At 34.6% G+C, this 22,464-nt stretch overlaps 1 protein-coding gene across 1 annotated transcript in view; it reads right to left on the bottom strand.

Moving 5' to 3' along the window:
- LOC127843163 (uncharacterized) overlaps window positions 1-22,464 on the bottom strand; it is a 99,249-nt gene that overhangs the window by 1,955 nt on the left and 74,830 nt on the right. Inside the window, exons 4-6 of the mRNA XM_052373022.1 lie at window positions 6,931-7,071; window positions 6,274-6,321; window positions 3,702-3,818 (exon numbers count right to left, since the gene is read on the bottom strand). Of these exons, the coding sequence (XP_052228982.1) occupies window positions 3,702-3,818; window positions 6,274-6,321; window positions 6,931-7,071 (306 nt within the window). The remainder of the gene's footprint in view (window positions 1-3,701; window positions 3,819-6,273; window positions 6,322-6,930; window positions 7,072-22,464) is intronic.

Genomic DNA, 22,464 nt, shown 5'->3' with positions numbered 1-22,464 from the left:
AATGACACAATCATAAAGAAAGCAATGAATAAAGCTATGGTATTGTCGGATATTGTAGAACGACGTCGGTCCCGTAACGTGACATACATTAAATTTCTTTGTCTTGAATACAAACGATTAACTAAAACAAAGCATTTAAATACCCGCAATCAACTGCAAATAAGTTAAAGGGACTGTCAACCGCGATTGACGAAAAAAAGAAAAGTTCTAAAATATCGCATTTTCTACAATTATTAGTTTAAATTGATTAAAATACCACGACTGGTATATTACATTACTTGAAAAAAAGTTCATATTTTCAGTATATTCGGTAATACAATTTCGCGATGTGAAATGGAAAGTACATCGCAAAAATAGGTGACATAACGATATACACACTATAAATAGCGCAGGTAGATTGATCATTGTATATATAAAATATGATGATCAATCTACTTGCGTTATTTATAATTAACTGGTAGTTACCTGGTACCTGTACCCAGTAAAATGTATAACCGAATATACTGAAAATATGAAAACTTAACAACTTTTTTCAATTAATGTAATATATCAGTCGTGATAATTTAATCAATATAAACTAGTAATTGTACAAAAATAGGGTATTTTAGAACTGTTCCTTTTTTCGACAATCGCGGTTGACGGTCCCTTGAAACAACTATAATTTATTAGTAGCCATCAGTCCAAACAATATCGCTTCTTGGTTTCGTCATTATCTATCTGTTAAGATCTGTAAATCGTGAACATGGATAACAATTGTCGCAACAGCTTACCGACAAAATTATTAATGAAAGTCTACTGGTCAAACTAAGGAACTCTGTTGATATTGTCGTGATACAAATGTAATTAACCCTTTCAGTGCGGGAACCGAATTTTGAAGGCCTTTGCAAACAGTTTGGATCCAGATGAGACGCCACAGAACGTGGCGTCTCATCAGGATCCAAACTGTTTGCTATGCTGATAATATTCTTTGAAAAAAATCGAAGAAAATGCTTTTTTTAGAAATTCAGCAGTCGACATTTTAGCAGACGTCAAATTTCCCAGCATGCAAAGGGTTAAGAAACTTATTGTCTTCTAAGCTACTTGTGTAAAGCGAGTGTGTCAATGAACGACATGAATGTTTTGTTATTCTTGTTCTTTTACCAGCAATGATTTTTTCATAGAGTTGTATTGTTGAAACTTTTGTGGTAAACATTGAACGAGGCACTTTTGTTATTGATTCAGGGAGAGTGGGGATTCTTATCACTGTAATCTTAAGCTTTCCAAATTGTTTCTTATATGACAATTAATGTTCATATTTGTTTGGTACTAAATATATGCATGTAAATAACTTTGGTGGTCTTCAACAACTTATAATTTTTATCCGCATGCCCATAAGCGACTTAACACTGTCTTGTTGATACTAAATTATCTATAAAAACAACTTGTGATTATGTCCATTTGACTGCTTCATCCTTAAACTGACTAAACGTTAGCCAAAACACAAACGTACAATTACCTGGCAACTAATTTACATTTGAACGTTAAAAAGAAACACTACCGACGAATTGTTAAATACTGTTAAGGACTAGTGCTCGTGTTGTGTCACGCGTTCATCACGCGATATGCAAGATGGCGACGTCCATGCCGAGACATATATATTAGCCGTTTTAAACAATACACTAACACAATAAAAAATAATGTCCATCACTTTCCAGTCATATTAGCAAGAAAGTGCTGAGCGTTTATTTCGTATTAATGTTCGCTCTATATCTCGACTTTACACGCAACGAAAATGTTAGCGAGATCACAAAATTAAAGCTCTCGCTAAGAAAATTCGTTCCGAGTGAAGTCCAAATATAAGCGAATATCAATAAGGAAAAAAGCTTATGACATTTTTACCAATTTGGCTGGAAAGTGAGTTGCATTTAAAAAAAGAGAAATAACAGTAATAAAGATTATAAAACGGCGAAAAATCCCTGTTTTCTTACGGACGTCTCTATCTTGACTTTCTTTTGATGGTCGCATGATAACCACCTTCGTCGTATATGTTGTTTTTTCCTTCATTACAAAATCTGAGTGTCGTGACAGCATCGTCAAAGAATTTAATTAATTGTGACGTGTGAACATCCTAGTATAGATTTTCATGTGGTGGAAACCCGAAACGATAGCTTACATGTGTCACTTATCTAGCCACGAATACATAAAGGACAGCTTTGTAAAATAAGGTCTCTCTCCTGCTGGTGCGGCTGAAGTTTCACTTTAGATTTATTGTCTTTTTGAACAGGCTCATGTGTATTGACTCGGGTTCAAACAAATTATTTGTTAAGTTTTGATGACAAACTTGACTACCACATCTCCGTGTTGCCTGCCAAACGTGAAATTAAGCAAGACGACTCTTTTAATCAGACATAATATAATTGTAAGATGATATCACGTTTTATATGTTCATGTCATGCTCTTTGTAATGCAACACTTGATTGACATCAGAAAAAAACGTATAGTCGAAATGATGTATTCGTAAAACGTGCTTGAAGTCACGAATCTGTATTTTTATGGAAAAATTGACACGGTCGCTTATCAAGCATCCACTTATGGGAAATATAATTAATCATACAAAATAAAGATGTTTGACGAGTGGGTTTAGTCCTAGCCATGTAAGGATTTTGCAAAATTTGATTTGAAATTTGTATTCGAATATAGTCCTAGCCATGTAAGGATTTTGCAAAATTTGATTTGAAATTTGTATTCGAATATAGTCCTAGCCATGTAAGGATTTTGCAAAATTTGATTTGAAATTTGTATTCGAATATAGTCCTAGCCATGTAAGGATTTTGCAAAATTTGATTTGAAATTTGTATTCGAATATACGTGTATTTTGGATGTTGTTTGATCATAACAATTATTTAAGTTTAAAGTATTAATGAGTGCATGGAGTTTAGGAAAAAGTTAAATGTAAATACAGTTACATTAATTCTTATAAAACACAAAATATGAAGCAAAAATTTATTTTCAAGTTTTCTATTTTGGTTTGCTTGCATGTTCCTATTTCGACATTTAGAAGTAAAATGACATAAGTCTAATATTGTGGTAACTATCTTATTACCATTATTTATTGATGCAGTTGCTCAAATATGTACACTTTAATTCATTTAGATGAGATATATATAAGATTTATTTATATAATAAACTGTGTGAAATATCTTGTTTGATGTTAATGTCGATGCAAGTTTAATTTCAAAGATGCAAAATTGTCTGAATAAATTATTGTTTTAATTTTATTCACTTTTATTTTATTTAGCACTAACCAATTGCTGATAAATCTGAAGTCGTTTTAGAAATGTATTTAATGACAGAAGGCTTTTGTGAGTCATTTCGTTAAATTTCGGAAAATTTGTAAGTTCCTAAGTGAAACATTCAATTTACGGAAATCCTGAGGCGTCAAGAACTTCGTGTAATTCATAGTTTTACAAATTTACTGCAGATATGTATTTTCTTAATCTATGTGTCCTACGTCTACTATAAGTATACGCTGAAGAAAACTTAGATAATCTATCAATGTAATAGAAAGTGTCGTCCAGGATTAGCCTGTGCCGACTGCAAAGGCTAATCTGGGACGACACTTAACGCATACGCAATAAGCCCAGTTTTCCCAGACCCTTCTCATTTCGCTATAGTTCTGCTTTGAATTTCGGTAATTCAAGAAAGAAAATAAAACGAATTACCTGCATGATCATGATGGATATGGATGATATGATTATGAGATTGTGGTACTTCCCCAACCACTCTCCGAACCCGACGATACAGCCACGAGTATAGATGAAATCTCGCACTTCTACCATCTGAAAATATATCACAACCAATATAAGCTCTGCATTAGCAAGTGGGGAATTTTATAACCAGCACATGGTCTTTAATTGAGCCTGGTAAACCTTGTTAAATGGATGTGCGTAAAGTGTTGCCCTATATTTGCCTAGATGTCGGCATAGGCTCATCTTGTACGAAGATTTCTTTTCTTTTCGGTATCATTCAAACAAGATGTGAGTCGAGTCTGGGCTCAATTATTCACGATGTATTTTAAAAACTGTGACCTTGACATCTGGACACATCACCCAGTTCCTACGCGTAACATATCTCCTAACTTAATCAGTAAAGCTATTGTAACATTGCCGTTTTTCACGATGAATAGAACAGATTAATCATTCACATACGTTTTGTTTAACCTGTCGAAATTAAGCTTGGGAAAACACCTGGCGCGATTAATTAAGAATATAGATTTACACTAGCTGACAACCATATTTCAGAATAAAACATGTTTTTGAGTTAAATATTTAAAGCCAAGTAAAATGCGGAATGTTGCAGGTTTTAAGTGAAAAACACATACTAAAAGGCGTTAATATTGTATTAATATATAATGCTACAATCCTAACAGGCTTTACTTTTCCCTCTTTGACCATTCACCAGTACGTTACAAATCGGCCTATGAGTTTGAGATACGCTTCTTACACGCGGCATGCCATCTCAACGTAGATGAACCTACAGGTCAAACAAGATCACACAGTGCATGCTTTCACGCTCAACAATAAGGACAGCTCACGTTAAACCTTTATGGCAGCTATACCGATCTTAATGCAAGCGCGCTCACGCTTAATCAATATGACAACTATACAGATCTTAACGCAATCGCGCTCACGCTCAGCCCTAATGACAGCTATACAGATCTTAACGCAAACGCGCTCACGTTCAACCATTATGACAGCTATACCGATCTCAACGCAAGCGCGCTCAAGCTCAATTATTATGACAGCTTTACCGATCTTAACGCAAGCGCGCTCACGCTCAACCATTATGAGAGCTATACCGATCTTAAAGCAAGCGCGCTTACGCTCAACCATTATGGTAGCTATACCAATCCTAACGCAAGCGCTCTAACGTTCAACCATTATGACAGCTTTACCGATCTGAACGTAAGAGCGCTCACGCTCAACCAGTATGACAGCTTTACCCATCTTAACGCAAGTGCGCTAATGCTCAACCACTATGACACCTTTACCGATCTTAACGCAAGCGCTCACGTTAAACCTTTATGACAGCTATGTCGATCTTAACGAAAGCGCGCTCACGCTAAACCATTAGGGCAGCTATACCAATCTGAACGCAAGCGCGATCCCGCTTATCCTTTATTGCAGCTTTACCGATCTAACTCAAGCGAGCTCACGCTAAACCAGTTTGACAGCTATACCGATCTCTACGCAAAACGCAAGCTCGCTTACGCTCAACCAGTTTGGCAGCTATACCAATCCTAACGCAAGCGCGCTCACGCTTAACCATTATGGCAGTTATACCGATGTTAACTCAAGCGGGCTCACGCTAAACCATTAGGACAGCTATACCGATCTAAACGCAAGCGCGCTCACGCTCAACCATTATGACAACTATACCGATGTAAACGCAAGCGATCTTCAGTAAACAATTAATTAACAACACGACAAATACAGAGTATAAGCCACCTTGATATACAATCTTAAGAAACCATTTATGCGTAAATAATTAAAAATTGGCAGTACAATAATTTATACTTGTTCAAATATATTTTATCACAACGATTCTGCCTTACCTACAACGCTGAACATTCATATTCATTGTCGCAAAAGCCAAGCAAAAATAAGTGCACATGTGATTATAAGTAATCGCAAAGAACAAGGGAACTAAATGATGCCTCCATATGGATAAAACCGTCATCAGTTATCTTTCCTTCTTGTCGTTCATCATATTGCATTATATCGCGCGTACAGCGGAATCAGTGCTTCAAACATAGTCAACACCTTAAACTTAATGCAATATCGTATAACGGTATACCAATCCTTATTTATATTGGAACAATTGGCTCTAAAACATCCCACGGATAATGAAAATTAATCATAAATCTTGCGAACACAATGTTCGTGAATGTTAAAGCCAATACAGTAATGTCGAATATTGCTTAATAAAAAAATCAATGTATACAAGAAATTAAACAACCTTAGTTATTAGCCGCGCTCTTGAAAAACGGGATTGTATGCATTAGTATTAACTTTCTCCCAGATTAGTTTGTGCAGTCTGCTTACTGAATATACTTGACGAACGTGCATTCATCTAGCCTTATTTTCTCAGAGTGAGGCTCATGTCTACTGATAGTAGGTTTAACCATCATGCTTTGTATGTACATAACAATAAATGCCTTTGGGTATCTGTATAGACTTTAAGACACAGCACTATGCACGCGTGAATCATAATTTAAAAAAAACCCAGACCTACCGGCTTGTCTGTCATATCGAACCCACACATGGTGTTGACTCGATCTCCCTGCAAACAGAGACGGAGACGTTTCAAACCACTTATTCCTTTTTTCTACATATTTCACTTTGGGGCACTAATATTTTAACACATAATTAGTAAAACTCTGATCATACTTGTTTAACACGAAAACATCCATCAGGACGTGTATTTGCCGTTATATGGTTTATACAAGACAAGTGACAACGGTCATGTGGTAATACGCCTTATGTCATATGCGTCCAGAGTAACTTCAAAATAGCAAATGTAAACGAAACACTCCATACTAGCAAAATGTGTCGTCCCAGATTTCGAGACAACACTTTCATCTCATTCAATTAACCCAGTTTTCCCACAACGCGACACATATGAGTCTTGTTCTGAGAAAACTGGGCATAATGCATGTGCGTAAAGTGTCGTCCAAGATTAGCCTGTGCAGTCCGCACAGGCTCATCAGGGACTACACTTTCCGCTTTTATAACATTTTTCGTTTAATTGAAGCCTCTTCTTAGCAAAAATCCAATTAAGGCGGAAAGTGTCGTCCCTGATTAGCCTGTGCGGACTGCACAGGCTAATCTGGGATGACACTTAACGCACATACATTATGCCCAGTTTTCCCAGAACTCGACACATATTTACCTTCTTAAATATACAGCATGACTTAGGTACTGCGCATCTGTAAACGCTCCTATTCGTCTTGGAGCAGTTATAATACTGATTATTTTGCCAGTCGCGGAACCCTTCTTCTTCCGTGTGGCCGCCGACACCGCAACACTTGAACTAAAAACAAAACAATGTTAGACTATACACCTAATGATTTATTTATGTATGTATATATTTGCTTGTATAAATTGAGCAAGTTTGTTATATTTTATAATTACTAATTACATACATTATAGTATTTCACAAATAAAACACCACCGCCACACCAAATTATCAAGCTACAATATGACACAATACAATCTCATAAAAATTGTTTTAAGTTTATGTAAATAAACCCATTTATGCATAGCGTCTGGAAAAAAGGCCTTGGCAAACATCGTAGACCCAGATGAGACGCCGCATGATGCGGCGTCCCACTAGAGTCTGCGCTGTTTGCTGAAAGGAATTTCTGTAATAAATATTTTAAATATAAAGAAATAAATATACTAGATATCCCTAATTTTGGAAAAAAAATAAATCCAATTTAGAAGGATGGGAGAGTCCACTAGGCATACATGGGTTAATTAATATGGCTTTGTCATTTGATTAATGGACTAAAGGACAAAATGGTAAACTTCAGCCATAACAAAAGAAGAAATTACACATTGAATCCATACTTATTTGAGATATGCAAGGACCACACGCGATATATTAATAAACAAATGCGGAATTATGCATATGAATAGCTTTATGGCATGCGATACTACATAGAGATTTCGAAATCAACGCATTGTCCCGACAACGACTTTAAATAACATGGCTGTTTGCAGTTCTATAATCACGAGCAGTATATTTACAAAATGTCATGAAGGGCCGTATAGCGCAATTTGCAGTGCTAGAAAACCGTGTATCGCGGGTTCTATACCCGACCGGCCTTGTGTTTGACTGCTCATCAAATCATTTCAATGGTAATTTAAACAATGTATCTGATTCAAAAAGGCAAGAGTGTCAGTAACTGGTATATGTATTTGCAGTTAGAACTGGTTAATGAGCTAAGCAATCAGCGTCTGAGTATCACAACTGATCATCGTGATAGACCGGTACGTGACATAATTCACATAACTTTCCACCGTGATAAACCTGTACGTGACATAATTCACATAACTGACCATCGTGATATACCTGTGCGTAACATAATTCACATAACTGACCATCGTGATATACCGCCGGTACGTGACATAATTCACATAACTGACCATCGTGATATACCGGTACGTGACATTCATCACATAACTGACCATCGTGATATACCGGTACGTGACATTCCTCACATAACTGACCATCGTGATATACCGGTACGTGACATAATTGACATAACTGACCATCGTGATATACCGGTACGTGACATAATTGACATAACTGACCTTCGTGATATACCTGTACGTGACATAACCTACATAACTGACCATCGTGATATACCGGTACGTGACTTAAATCACATAACTGACCATTGTGATACCGGTACGTGACATAACTCACATAACTGACCATCGTGATATACCGGTACGTGACAAAACTCGCATAACTGACCATCGTGATACGGTACGTGACATAACTCACATAACTGACCGTCGTGATATAACTGATATAACTGATATAACTGACATAACTGACACAACTGCTATATTGATGTAACGGATATAACTGATGTCTGACTCTCTGATATATCTGATTGTACTCTTTGCATAACTGTTGATAAAACTGATATACTGTTAAAAAAGGCGCAAAATCCAGCCAAACAAACAAGCAAAACAATTGTTTGAAAAAAGGCCGATACAATGAGCCTCGCTGTGGTAAAACTGAGCTTAACACATGTGAATCACGGGTCGTCCTAGATGAACATGTTCAGTTTTGGATTTTCGTTAATTCGGGACTTCTTTAAACAAAACAAAAAATCCATAAAAGCGAAATGTTTAGTCCCTGATTATCATGTGCGGACTTGATATTCTGTGACGACACTTTAAGTACATGCATTTAAAGTAGTTTTCTCAGAGCGAGACTCCAAAAAAATCGAACAAAATCGAACGTATACTTTATCAGTACGAATTCCATAAATGATTTATTTAGTTAAGTGTATACAAATACATTTATTGCAGTCATTATCAATGACAAGTAGTTTTAGTTTATTGTGTACATCCGATGCTGGTTACCAAAAATGTCGCATTTCTGGATCGATTGTTGTGAATCACATTCCTATGCAAAAGTCAAGCGTTTTACATATAAAAACATATAATAGTTGAAAAGGGATTAAAAACGAGGGCCAAAAACCATTGATTGGTCGTTTAACTTTTACCTCATGGACCTGTGCCGTTCTGGGAAGCTTTGTAATAAATCATTTAAGAACACAGTCGATATATTTATACATAAATAGTTTTTTTTATATCATGCATTTAGACTGTTCACAATGTTTTAGTACAGCGATTTACAGAACAAATACGGAAAACTATCCCTACCTGGACGCCATGTGTTTCAGTCGTCTCAAACATGGACCCAGCACATATATCATTAAAACAATTGCCCTGAGCGAGTACCAAGAAGATTTGGCAAAAAATGTTTAAGAAAAGTTTTATTATAATTTATAGTCATATAAGGGTAAGCGCCCGCCGTTGGCGGCACTGTTTTATATTAGCCGGAACAACTTTCGACCTCGACCGAGATATCATGAGAACAATAACTCTGAGCATATAAGAAAAACTGCCCCCTCTGGTGGGAATGTTTATCAACGGACAAAAGGCAATTTCGAACTAAGCCGTAATATCATGTGAACAAATGCTCTAAGCAAATGATTGGCCAAATATTACTTGTAAAATTCTTCAAGGTTCACTCGATTGAGTGAACTATTTTTTGACTGCAAGTGACCCAGGATTCAACTAGGCCGAGGTATTATTTGGACAAATGTTATGACGAAGTTTAATATAGTTTGGACAATACTAGATGCAGCTTCAAGAGTTGTGTTAAGGCAAATGTCGACGACAAACAACGCAAACCGCACGATTTACAAAAGTTTAACATGAGCCCAATGCGCAAAGGAGAGCTTACCCGTTAACTTTTGTGCATCAATCAGGTGCACGTAAATTTGTTGGTTACTGTCGTCACAATAGCATTACCAGAACATTATATTTCAAATTATCTCTTTGTAATCGTATTTGTTTCAGTTGATTCCAATGAACAAATCAATTATGCACTAAATACTCGGAGTTCCAGCAACAGTCGGGAATATTAATTTGGATCTCTTACATGCTCAGAACGTTAGAGACATGTTAACATATGGGCAGTGCTTTGTGAAAAATGGGTTTAATGCATGTGCGTAAATTGTCGTCCCAAATTAGCGTGTGCAGTCCGCACAGGCTAATTTGGGACGTCACTTTCTGCGTAAACTGCATTTTATGCGTAAACTGGATTTTTGATAAGAAGAGACTTTCATCACACAGAAAATGCCATAACATTGGAAAGTGTCGTCCCTTATTAGCCTGTGCGGTCTATGAAGGATAATCTGGGACGACACTTTACGCACATGTATTTAACACCTGTTTCACAGAGCACGGCCCATATAAATATTTTTGACAATTAGATGAAATCAGGGTTTTCTAAAAGCGATGGTTTCTACTATTACATAGTATATGTTGCTTTCAAGAATACGAATGGGATAAACAAAAAACGTCATGCTTTATTTTCAGTTGATGTATCCCAATTAATCATAAGCCATTTCAATTATAGCAAATTATGATGTACACAAAAGAGAAAGGTCAGAAACCAAATCCAAGCTTGAATTATATCAACAAAATAACATGCTTTTTTGTCAGCTGAATTTACCTATAAAAACCATTAACACTTTATATGTGTTGCCATGAAAAAAAAAAGAACATACTGTTAAATTTTTTTAGCTTGCTTGTTTTGTAATAAATATTGATAGAGCAAATTATACGTATTCATTCGAAGATACAAAGGATAAGTGAATGCTACATTGTAATTATTGACTAAATGTTTCTCTACCGACATCTCCCTAACGTCATCATTAAAAGCTTCATTCCTGACAAAAGCTATTGATATTAAATGCCCGTTTAGTTTTTAACACATTTTCTGACATTATTGTTCGCTTCAATTGTATGGCTCTCAAGAGAGGACAAAGCGCTCGGTACACTAAACAAGTCATCTGTTGAGTGCTCTTTTTATCGTTTTTTTCAGACACATGTCTACATATGATCCTCGCTCTAAGAAAAATGTTTTCCCATATTAGTCTGTGCAATCCGCAAGGGCTTTTCGGCGACAATACTTTCCTCCGAGACTGGATTTTCGTGTAATAGAGACTTCATTAAACGATCAATTCCATTAAAGACGAATGTATTGTACTTGATAAGCCTGTACCGACTGCTTTGGCTAAGACGGGACGACACTTTACGCACATGTATAAAACCTCATTTTTAAAGAAAGCGGCTCATATTCTTCTGCTGAAAGTAGCGTCTCAGGACCATAATCACCATTACTCATTTTCTGGCTTTCCCGCTATATAATTCTAACAATGAAGCTCCAGAAACTCTACCACGCACATTTACTCCTTGAGCATAAGCGTTTTAAACATATATTACATTACGAATAATAGAGAATCATCATTTGCGTATGATAACGAAACAAATAACTACTGACATAACACGAGTAGTTACTTAATATGTTTCATTAATCGGTCGTTTCTCTCGTACAATCGTTAAATCTTCATTAATATTTCAATTATCCATCAACATAATAACGCATGGCATTTGGCTTTTGAAGTGTTATTAATGTCTGCTCAATACGCCGTTTTCCAAGAATTAACAGTTGTACATATATAAGGCTATATTTATATATTGTATATTTTGGTAAGATTTCTGTTTATACCAAAGTAAATGTTACTTGGATAGGAATATTAATATTATCAATGAAACATGCCAACATGCGAAAATAATAGTATTTATAAAAGCATATCAATGACCATTTAAATAAGCCCCAAATGCATTAAAAGCATTTTTAATGGATTTATCATTATAGATATCATGCATTCCAACACACTCTAAATGTGACATTTCGAATCTCTCAAATGTCAAGCAAATGTGGTACTGATTTATTGGGGGTCTTGTCAGACAACAAATTGCTTGTGTGCGTGCAGAATAGCTGATATGAGGCATACGGGTATTGTCAACAATATATCACTGACTCTATAGTGAACACAATGATATGCATACAGCTAAATTAAATGTTTTTTATATTTTTATTTCTTTGCGATTTATTGATTGGTCGCAGGGTTAATATGGATCTTATGGTTATTTCAAACGGAAAGTGATAGTTGATGTTATAGATATATAAATGATTTTCATACAGTAAGATTTTAATCTTAACAACAACAACATCATTTACAATCAATTGATCGATGTGAAATAAAAACAAATTCTTATTGCTAACAACCACTTATATATCTTTCACACCGTTAATGTAGAGGATTGTCTAAAGTGTACGTGTTATAACGTTTAAGTCGAAACTATGACTATCACAGTACAAGTGGTCTTACAAATATAATACATAAATACAATTGACTAAACACGCACACATTTGTTTATGTGCATTTTTTATTTAATGTCCATGTTCTACCAAAGACTTCTATACGAAACAATATTAAAAAAATTCTGTCCATGTATGACGACCAACTCGTTTTTTATCAGTTTAAAGCAGTTAAAGACTAATAATGTGATGCACCATCAAAACTAATATAACAATATTGTTTCTGTTAATAATATACAAATGAACGATGTTTAATTATTTTTTATCGTTCCGGAAATGTAAGATTACAACATTCGGAAGCCTACGTTCTTACGAAAAGTATAGATTATTTTCCTACATTCTTAAAAGATCTTGACAAGTTGGTTATTTAGAACTCGGTATGGTGGTAATTGCCTGCATTATGGGGCTGGATAAAGGTTATTGTGTATGATACCCATTCAGACAAAGGATTACAAAACAAGGCTTTGGCTATCAAAATCAATTTGTGTTTAGTAAAATAATATTATCATTGGGTCGCTATCAAGAATGAAAATGGGGGACAATAAACCCATGGGATTGTTAATTAAAGAAATAAAAATTACATCATGATTTATTGTCAGTTGATACACCCATATTTATCGTTAACAATGTCGCGTGAAACAATTTGACTGAACGCATGGGAATATGAGAACAATACCAACATGTATCCAATCAAGTGATATTGAATGTGTTGTTCGAATTGCTTGTTTAACGGCATATCGCTGTCAAATAACTGGCAATAAATTGACAACAATATCTGTTTTGCAGTAACGGGATTTATCAGCGAGTGTACTTAATTTTGTTGAAATCATATGAGCATGTTCTTGGAAAACTGAGCTACATTTTCCTAAAATACTCGAATTTTAATTAGAGAAGACTACATCTAATCGAAATAGTTCATTGAAGCGAGAAGCTATTTAGAAAAATAAACTTAATGACATTGAACGATGCATTTGCTGTTAGGCAGCTTACTAACATTGTGTGTATTTGTTTTTCACCAACATATCAACTTATATGCATGTAACTGTCCGTATTAATACCAACTTTACAGTTTTTGTTAAGATACATTTGTATATATATATATATAGTATATAGTGCTTGAAAATGTAGTACCAGGATCGACAAGTTATGTTATGAATCATCGTACTCTCACTTCAAAACATGAGATTCGTTCTAGGAAAACTTGGCATGTCCGAAATATGTCGTTCCAGATTAGCCAGTGCAGTTCGCACATGCTTATCAAGGACGTATCAAAATCTTCACGTGTCTTGTTCTGTGAAAGCTGGTCATAATGCATGTGCGTAACGTGTCGTTCCAGATTAGCCTGTGCAGTCCGCACAGGCTAATCAGGGACGACACTTTCCGCCTTAACTTGATTTTCGATAAGGAGGGACTTCATTGAAACTAAAAATACCATTAAAGTGGAAAGTGTCGTCCCTGATTAGCCTGTGCGGACTGCACAGGCTAATCTGGGACGACACTTTAAGCACATGAATTAAGCCCAGTTTTCTCAGAACAAGACACAAATTGATTAACGTTTCGATTAGATTTCCTTTAAAAGAAAAGTTACATAAAAGCGGAATGAGTCGTCCACATGCATGCTTGTCATGGACGAAACTTAACGCACATGCATTAAGCCCAGTTTTCCTTTAACGAGGCGCATATCAGCCTCGACATTCATTATGCGCAGGCATCTTTTGACATTGTATGCTTTTGACAAACCTTATCTCAAGACATTTCCGATTATACATTAGAGATGGATTACGCGGTCAATGAATCGCTGAATCACAAATCCTAATATCCTATACTTATTCAGTTGGTAACAAGAAAGCATATACAATGATTTGTAGTTATCATTTTTCGGCTGGCTGAAATAAATAGAATCGACATTTCGACTTGCAACAAAATGTTTCATGTTAACAAAATGTGACATTGATTTATTGGGGTCGAAAAAAACAAAGAAAATAACTCCCTTTTCGACATTTTTGAAGACAATAACAATGTTTATCCAAGGAATAAAATTTGAAAGGCACGTGCATTACAAATGAATAATATGAATATTAAATGAAGCTATTTCTTGTGGTTTCACCATTAAATTCATTAAATGAAAGTGTAACATACACTCTCAAGTCGATGTGTTATACAACAATTAGAATTATGTGAAGAGAAAAAATATAGAAAATTAGTTTTTTCAACACTTCCTGCAATCAGCAACAAGTAGCGGGCACAAACCTGCTCTACTCGTTGATTTTCAACACTCATGAGTGCATTTGTTACAAAGACATCATGTTATATCCAAATGTTTGCACTTATATATCATTTTATGCATTCAATCACGTGCTGATTATATAATTTTTGTCAAGAAATATAAAGGCTAATTCCAAACAGAAAATCAAATAATTTATACGATCGTCAAAATACAAGTATTGATTGTTTTTAAGCTATTTATACGTGTTTTTTTTTCAAATATAATATATGGCAATACTTTTTATTGGCAAAACGTGATTTGGTTTCCGATAGAATTGTGTGTTCAAGTTTGATTCTAGTATTAATCTGTCTACAATAAAACATTAGCAAATACGATCAACTTTTGAATCGTAAGAATGACAGAATATGCCTTATCGTCCAACCATTCCTCCAAATTAATACTTAACAGTGCTCTCGGAAGTGAATTGAACCGTGCTCTGTGAGAAATGGTCTTGACTCTTGTGAGTCAAGTGTCATCCCAGATTAGCCTGTTCAATCCACTATCAGGGACAACACTTTACACTGTTGTTTAATTTTTCGTTCAAATAAAGTCTTTTCTAAAAGAAAATCCAGTTACGTAAAAAGTGTCCTCCCCTGAGTAGCTGTGTGTATTGAACACGCTAATCTGTGACAACACGTAAACAAAATGCTTTAAACTCAGTTTTCCCAAAACGAGCTTTATTAACTCAAGAAAGTAAGATTTGAGAAAACGAAAGATTGTGTTATTATAATTTTGATTTCCAGTTTATATATATTATTCTGTGTAAGTATTTGTATAATGAAAACCCGAAAACAAACCACACATTGTCAGACTAAAGAATGACTGTGTTGCAATTCCGAAGCTGTTACCATTTGCAAGACATACAGATTTCACAACGTTTGGGTATGATGGCAAGTTTTTATTTTATGTTTATATTAATTTGCTCGTACTTTGTATTGTTTGGTATATAATCGATGTATCTTTCCCTCTGATATCAACAGAACACGATCTTAGACTAGATAGCATATGTCACATAGCTATTACACTTATATATGACTAATACATATGATAAATACGTATCATACTTCAATATCACACTTACATATTATGCATATTAAGCTATAAACCGTCATGTCAAGGCGCTAATTGTTAGTCGATTATAGACGCCTACTAATGACATTTATTCGATCATAAAACACAAAATCATTAATGGTATTAAGAAGGGTTTGGTAATCTAATGAAAACAAATATAAACAGAATGCACGAGCAATGACGAACAAAAATAATTATCATTATTACTAAACAATGTCCTTTATATATAACAAGCGTCTAACAGTTTGAACGGGAACTTTCGAAACATTGTTATAAAGGATTCTATGTACTACTGCATCGACAGAGCATAAATAAAACGGGTAGAGATTTGCTAAATATAAAAATTCGCTCAGCTAACAATGTCTACACATCAAACGATGAATGTATTGCAAAACTATTACGAACTCTTTTTATAATAATACAACGTTTACAGAAATGAAACTTAAGCATGATGTACTTAATTATAGCGGGTAACTTATTACCAAAAAGCATTTCATAGCTGATACGCTTTATGCATCATAAATTATTCAGCTTACTATGGTAAAATTGTGTAGCAAAATATCTTCAATACCTTTTTCAAAATACCGCACAAGACCAAATGTTTTCAATTCAAGTAAAACAGGACTATAAATCTGATAGCTTCCAATCCACTCACGATTCGACATGTGTTCTTCCCATGGGATGAGATCGCACTGAGTAAGAAACGTCTTTAACTAATAGTTTTTGCGATTTTAAACGATTACTTTTACACATTCTGCTATCGTTTCTCGTCAACAACTGACATTCGTAACGAATGTTTAGCCCGAGTTATCATTTGTTTATGAGAACATAATACGCAAAGTGCATTTTGTGTCCTTAACGGTATAATTCAAATGCATTCAGATATTAAATGATATCATATTCCAAAGGATCACATGCTTGTGTAAGAAATACCTTAACTTTGACCTCGGTTATTCCGTAATGTTAAATCTTGTTTTCTAAACAGAAATATCATTTAGAAATACATTATTACAAACACAGTCTGAAAAAATAAAAACATGATACAACAGTTATTCAAAATTTATATGAATAAAGTCTTTTTTGTTCTAACAAAAACTTAAATTCAAATAACGTGTAACATAAAAACTACATTTTATCAAACACTTATTACTTATATTATGTGGATTGAAATACATGTTATGCATTACTGGCGCATCGCAACCCTTTGCAAAATTGAAGCGTTTGACATAAAAATGAAATATAATAGTTTACGGAAAAGAGATTATCAAGAGGACCGAAGGTCCTATGTTTGTCTCTCACGTGAGACCCGAAGGTATGGACTTTTTTGAGAAGCGTTTGCAGTGAATTATATGAAACTAGGCCGATACATTATTAAAAAACAGTTTTCTGAAAAAGTTCCACAATAAGCAGACAAAATATCATACTGTTTAAATCTGTTAAGATGGCATGAGAACAACTGTACAAAGCACGTATCAAGAAGACTTTGAACAATGTATGGGTAAAGACAGTTCTACTATAGCCATATAAGGAATACCGCCAATGTCCCCAGGTAGCAATCATTTTCAAGGAACCGAAACAATTGTTGAACTTGACCGTCGTGACGATTGGTTTAAAACTTTAACTTCTAAAGTATTAACAAGGCTTTACTAAACATATATGCGTTGCACTGAAAGCCCCCCCCCCTCCCTCATAGTGGACAAAACAAATTTCAAACTCGGCAAACATATAATGACAACAAATGTTCTGAGCAAATGATGGGTAAAATGTGTGACTTCTAGAATTTTCACAGATTGTGTTTTTCATTAACAAGTTATTGACAGCACTTGACCCAGTTTCGAACTTCGCCAATTTCCAATGTTCATTAGAAAAATGTTTTAACCAGATTATAGGAACATAGGGAAATAAATGAGGATTCTAGAGTTTTTAATTCAAATGTCGCCGACGCAAAACGCAAACCACAAAACACACGATGAACGCCTGACAAAGGTTGTCACAAAACTGACAATAAACACATTTTGATAAGGCAATCTTATACACCTGTGGAACGAACTGGTGCACGTTCAACGTTTTATAATTTTCTTAACATTAGCACGATGTTGACATTCAATATTCAAACTTTTACCATGTAAACCATCTTCGTTTTAGTGAATTTAAACATTCATTATTTCTTTCTCTGCACGTAAAACACAGAGTTCCAACAACAGTAAAGAATTTTCATTTTCACATCGCTTTTAATCAGAACGATAGTGAAATGTAAACATATTTATTTTGTGTTCAATGACACAAAACACGGTTTTCGAAAATTTATGTTGTTAGTATTATTACTGATGTTTTGAAATCGAGATTGATAAAATTACGACATGCTTCATCATCAGTTATTGTTTTAAAATTAATCACTGTATAGCAAGTTACGGAACTATATATACACACATAAGAGAAAGATCACAAAAACCAATCCAAGCTTAAATTAAATCCACAAAACCCCATCATGCTTTATTGTCAGACGATGTTACGTATATAATCATTAACACTTTGTATGTGTTTCCATGTTTAAAAATAATAATCTTACTATACACATTTTTCATGTATGTTTTGAAATAAATATTCATTCCAACTAAGCAAACTAGACATTTGACGACACATATAATAAGGTAATGCTACATAATTATCGTTGACTCAGCGGAATTTGTTCTCCCCCAACCCCATCCCCTTATTTAATGACTCGGAGCTTCTTTCGTGACAAAAGCTACTTATATTAAATATTCATTATGTTTTAACACATGGTCTGACATTATGTTTCCCTTGCATAGTATGTCTCCCAAGACAACGAGGCTTTCGGTGTGCCTAACAAGTCTTTTTGCGACATTGAATGCCCTTTATAACCATTTCCTACATGCACATCAAGGCATTTTCTCTAGCTGTAACTAGCATCTTAAGCAAATCATCAATATTACGCATTTTTATTGCAAACAATTTAGATAAAGAAAATCTTTCTCGAGAGAAATACATTTTTGTACTTAAAAACTAGCTTTTATAAACATGAAAAGATTATAACTGAGATCACTGCCTTGAAATAACTCGAATGTAGTTGTTTAACGCATTGATTCCATTACGGGAAATTATCGAGATTTATCGAATGTGTTGATCAAAGATAGATATGATTATTATCACGATTAGACTAGTTTACAACTATGTTTCGTTAAAACGGCATTTCTTTTCAAGCAAATATTCGTTAAACCTTTATTTCTATTTAAAGAGCGACCAAATTCTACCACATGACATTGGAATGTTTGAAAGTGTTACTATTAATGTCTAAACGAAGCGTCGTATTATCAGAATAAAACGTTGAATACACCGAACTCTATTGTATATTCTGGAATCTTTTCCATGTATGTACTTGAAAACTTGAAACTTGCTAATTTGACGAAACGCCTATTTATATAATTATATTCAATGGCGTTGTACAAAACATATATATGTACATAATAGTGATAAAAAATAAGAGGTATTGATAATATTATGCAACATTAATTAAAGGATTAATGATCTAAATATGTGTGATATAAATAATAATGCTGTTAGAAACTTAAGCAATAAAACAATACCGGCTAAACTATTAAAACACAGTAAAAGTAAACTAATATGTAATAAATTGATATAACTAGGGTTAAGACAATAATTATAATGATTTTATTAGCAAATATTTGGCAACATAAAGACACTGTTTTACATTAACATAAAGGATACGTAAAGGGATATTTCTGCACTCTGGCTGTCTGACACAGCTTTTAGTCATCTGTCACCCTTAAGGACACTTCTTTTGGGTTTTAACCTTATTTGAAATATCGTGACTACAAGTCACAAATAGACTGACCAAGTGTGACTACAAGACACAACTTGAAGGTTAAAATTACAGTGTGACTATAAGACACAACTAGAGGGCCTTAGCGTGACTAAAAGACAGCTGGTTGATGTAACTCAATCATTGAGCAAAGAAGCCCTAATGATTATTGGTTAACAGTCACTTGTACAATAAATATCCTTTTCGAGCAGAGAAGCCCGCACATTTCTTTAATTTCTTGGTCCTCCGAGTCCTAGTGACAATTAAGCCCGTACAACTGAGTCTCGATTTTTTATTTTTTTAAATCACAGTTATTCAAATTAAAATAGGTTGTAAAAGTCTCTGAAGAGAAATGTTTTCAAATTCCTTTTGAAAATTTCTATTGAGGCGGAAGTCCGGATGCTTGATGGAAGGTCATTCCACAGTTTCGGACCAACAACTCCGAAACTCCTGTCCAAGAATGTTTTTCTCTTTGTGCGTTTCACATCATAACATCCGTTATACAAGACGGTAGATCGTAGGTTACGTGCTGGTACTTTTTCTTTTAAAAGTTCTGTTAGGTATTTTGGCGCGTGACCAACAGAACAATTATACATGAAGGCCAGTAATTTGAATGTTATCCTTGCCTTTACTGGTAGCCAATGAAGTTCATATAAAGCATCTTTTGAACTGTCATATTTCTGTCGGCCGAGTACCAATTTGGCACACATGTTTTAGATACGTTGCATTTTGTTTATTTCGCATTGAGCTGTTCCATACAAGATCAGATTACAATAATCCAGATGGGATATTACCAAAGACAAAACAAGTTTTTTTGTTGCTTCTTTTGTTAAGTATTTCCTTATGTTTTTGATTTTAAGGTAGTTGTACATAGCTGTACGACACTTAATTTTCATGTGTTCTTTAAAATTTAGTGTTTCGTCTAAATATGCACCCAAATACCGTATGCATTTTTCTGCTTTAACAGTGTCACCAGCAATATCTATTTCTTAAGATTGACATTTATTTAATTGGGGTCTACTACCGAACATGATGAATTCCGTTTTTGATGCGTTCATTTTCAGTTTATTCTCGTTCATCCAGTTGTTAATAACGAGTGCACAACTTTCAAGTTCTTGAATGGCAGTTCTTTCAACAGTAGAAGTTGTAGGTTTGAATCGCTTGTTTGCGGTGTGATCGTCTGCAAAACCGTAGACTGTGATGGAGGGAGGAACGACATCAAACAGTGTCTCAGCGTTCGTCAGGTAGAGCCATGGACCAAGACAACTACCCTGGGGGACACTACACTCCAAGGAACGTGCCGCCGATAAAGCTGAATTAACACTTATGCGACAGCTTCTTGGGCGAAGATACGATTCTATCCAGTTAAGTACTTTTTATTTTGCTTCGTGTATTAATATAATCAATAACACATGGCAATATTTGTAAAAAAAATAGTCTGCATAATGCAATAATAGTTGAGAATGTGCATTTTAAATTGGACTCAAATTTCTTTAAATGTACTATATTACTCGAATAATCATGTTATACAATGAATTCAAATAGTATCCTTAAGAAATCAATCGAGCCACGTTCTAGTAAACTGGGCTCCGTGCATGTGCGTGAAGTGTAGCCAAAGATTGGCCTGTGCAGTAGGCAAATGCTAATCATGGACGATGTTTTCCACTGTTATGGACTACTTCGTCAAAATGAAGTAGACTTTACTTAACGAAAATCCGGTCTAGATTGAAAGTGTGGTCCCAGAGAAGTATATGCGGACTGCACATGCTAATCTGGAACGACATTGTACGCTCATGCATTTAGCCAGGTTTTCCAAGAATGTGGCTTACATGGAGCAATAGCAAAACGTTCCTGCAATCTTTAATTAATGGCTGTAGTGTCACTTTAATTGAGAACTTTTAATAATCAGCATAAATGCGATTTTTCTGATCATTACATTTTTTTTTCATCGACAAGATCATTTAAATCAAAACTTAACTTTACTAATGGATCATATCATTCGATCGCAATTCAAGTAAAATGTTACGATGCTTTAATTAGAACACGTTTATGCCTTTAACTAATGTTTACCAGACTTTATCAAAATTTGATTGAATTTTGCTCCGAGTATCTAACCATATAGTCATACTATAATGTGTCATTTGAAAAAAAAACGACTCATACTACAAAGTGCCGGTATTCAGTGGATTTTCTGAATAAGAAAACATATCTTTATCTCAATAAAAGTAGAACAAAGGTTATGTTTAATTAATATAATTTTAAAACTGTTTTGTGTGAAATAACGCTTCCATGAAACATTCACAGATTATCCAAAACCGGCTTTAAAACAGATTAAGGAGAATGGTTTGTATTATTGTTTCTGTCCTTTGAATACGGGCGCAAATGACATTTCGACTTGCGCCAAAATAGATCATGTTAACGTAATGCAATACTGATTTATTTGGAATGTGCCAGACAAAACAATTATTTGTGTGCGTGCAGGATGGTTGATATGTATCGACATCAATAAAGCACTGACACTATAGCGAAAAGTGTTAATTAGTAAGATTGAATCAGCTTATTGTATTGACGTAACTGGTTCTTCCACAATTTACATACTACTCAGTTCAAACCCTAAATTGATCCGAAAATAGTAATTTCAGTAAGTAGTTGTGTGTGCTGGCAGTTTATCAATAAAAATGTTGTAGACGAAATAAAGACAATTACAGTGCCTGTAATATATATTTATATAGTTTTGACTAGAATGTATTAATAGTATAGAATG

The sequence above is a fragment of the Dreissena polymorpha genome, chromosome 8 (assembly GCF_020536995.1).
Source record: "Dreissena polymorpha isolate Duluth1 chromosome 8, UMN_Dpol_1.0, whole genome shotgun sequence".
Taxonomy (NCBI): domain Eukaryota; kingdom Metazoa; phylum Mollusca; class Bivalvia; order Myida; family Dreissenidae; genus Dreissena; species Dreissena polymorpha.
Note: the sequence above shows the minus strand (reverse complement) of the source record. Positions and strands in the feature narration are given on the sequence as shown.